The sequence below is a fragment of the Alligator sinensis genome, unplaced genomic scaffold (genome assembly GCF_000455745.1).
Source record: "Alligator sinensis unplaced genomic scaffold, ASM45574v1 scaffold455_1, whole genome shotgun sequence".
Classification (NCBI taxonomy): Eukaryota; Metazoa; Chordata; order Crocodylia; family Alligatoridae; genus Alligator; species Alligator sinensis.
In genome coordinates, this window is record NW_005842142.1 from 911,497 (window position 1) to 913,560 (window position 2,064).

Sequence of the window (2,064 nt, forward strand, 5' to 3'; positions counted from 1 at the left end):
GTGCCTCATTAGCAGGAGTTTCTTCAGGCACAAAGGGCCCTAAAGGGAAGGAAAAAAGGGATGGGCAATGGGTTCTGGAGAGCTAGGTCAAAGGAAGTCACAGGAGGACTACAAAAGAGGTTAAGAAGTGAGATCAGAGAGATGAAAAACAAGGTGGCTAGCATGGCTGCTGACAGAATGGAGAAGGGCCCCTTAGCAAGGCTAGTCAGGGTTTAGATATGTGCACGTCAGAAAATAGTTATAGAGGTGATTTCCCATTATGCCACAATTGCTTATATGGCATTCTACTGCACTTAAATATTATTTTACTTATGTTGCCTTGACTGCTTATCAAGATCTTGATTCCGTATATGGTTTGAGGCATGACACCTAAGCCCAGCCTTAGCATTTACCCATCAGAACAAGCCTATTTCCCACTAGCATTCTGGGCTAAGTGCACATACAGGTATTGACTGACATATAAACTTTTGACATGTGGTACTCCATGTTGTGTAAAACTGTAAAGACCATGATTTCTGACTTCCTCAAAACATTTAATTTCTAAATGATTGCTTATGATATAACCACAGAAGGGAAAGCTAATTACAAGTGAATTATTCTTAACCAACGCTATTAATGTATATTGACATGGCATGCTGCAAGGAAAAATTTAAAAATAATTATCATTTTCTCTCTTCTATCAACAACATGAATGCTAATTCAGATTAAAGATGAATATTAAGCAAATATTTGATGTATTACATTACATGGGAAAATGGGCTACAAAGTTAATTTACATTTAACTGTATTAGTATTACTCTTTCTTTAACTGGAGTTTATAACACTCATATGGGGTTTGCTTTAAGAGCAGGTAATGATGATGATAATGATTAATGATATTTTATCTTTGATTCAAAATTAGATCCTATAATACTTTGTGTGATGGTAATGCCATCCATCCCTTTATTATAGAACGTGTGCGTGTGAGACAGGCAGAGTGCGCTCCTCCATTTTAGCAACTCTCCTATTATTACAAAACTGAGGCTTGGCTCCAACCAGAAAGAAATGCATTTTAGTTTAGAGATTGTGTCTTGGAACAGCTCAGCTTTTCAGAAAGCTCCATTCCTTAACCCTGATCCAGTAATAAAACTCTAAATATGCAAGTTACTTCTGTTGACTTCAGTGCTCAGCTAGGCAGGTTTAACTACTTGGCTGCAGTAAGTCTTTATTCCTTGAAATCACAGAGGTAGCTTATATGACAAAATCATTTTAATAAAGCTTGTAATTCATTTTACTTGTCTTTTATGGAAATTTAGCAACCGGAAAGAAGGAGGAAAGTTATATGCTCTGTCAGCTGTCCATAGACTATGAATCGGTTTTGACTTTGATTACAGGACTTATTTTTGGAGGATGCACTCAGAACTGATACTGTGGAGATAACAGACAAGTACAGACTAACATATTGGGGAAAGAACAGTCCAGGAAGGAAGCAGGCTACAAAAATATGCTCATATAACTATTCAGGTTAGGCAAGCGAACAAGCAAGCAAACAAATGCATTGAGTTGTTGTTTTTTTTCTTAAATTACAGTGTAAATATATAGAGAGTTTACGCACAGGGCTCCAGAAGCATGGCCTTAGGGGAAAGTTGAATGCAGCAAGGGTGATGGCTTAAGCAATAGATTTTGGGAGGGCATTTCAAGCTTAAGGGGCAGCACTGAAACAGGCATAAAGTCGGTTGAAGAAAATGGAGATGAAAGGAGCATGGCAATCAGTATCTGAGAGGCAGGAACCCCTGAAGAGAGAGAGACACACACACACACACACACACACACACACACACACGTCAACTGAAGGGAAGGTCGTGGGTTCAGTTCTGTCCTGGAGGCTGGAGCGGTAGCAGCCTAGGGCTAGAAGAGCAGGCGCTCCTGTGGCCCTGTTGCCTCCCACGGGCTGCAGTCTCTGCCCGCGGTTTGGCAGGACGGCGTTTCCACGTGTCCTGGCCCCTGGCTCCCTCCTCCCCCGCGCCTCGGCTGCCGCCGCCTGGAGTCCGACCGCCCCCAAGCTTCCCCGGCCGGCCGGGCGGG

At 42.0% G+C, this 2,064-nt stretch overlaps 1 protein-coding gene across 1 annotated transcript in view; it reads left to right on the forward strand.

The window, feature by feature from the left end:
- The first annotated feature begins 362 nt into the window (after positions 1-362).
- The window catches only part of GPR158 (G protein-coupled receptor 158), a 401,429-nt gene continuing 399,727 nt past the window's right edge, over positions 363-2,064 (forward strand). Inside the window, exon 1 of the mRNA XM_006025370.3 lies at positions 363-445. Coding sequence (XP_006025432.1) covers positions 363-445 — 83 coding nt within the window. The remainder of the gene's footprint in view (positions 446-2,064) is intronic.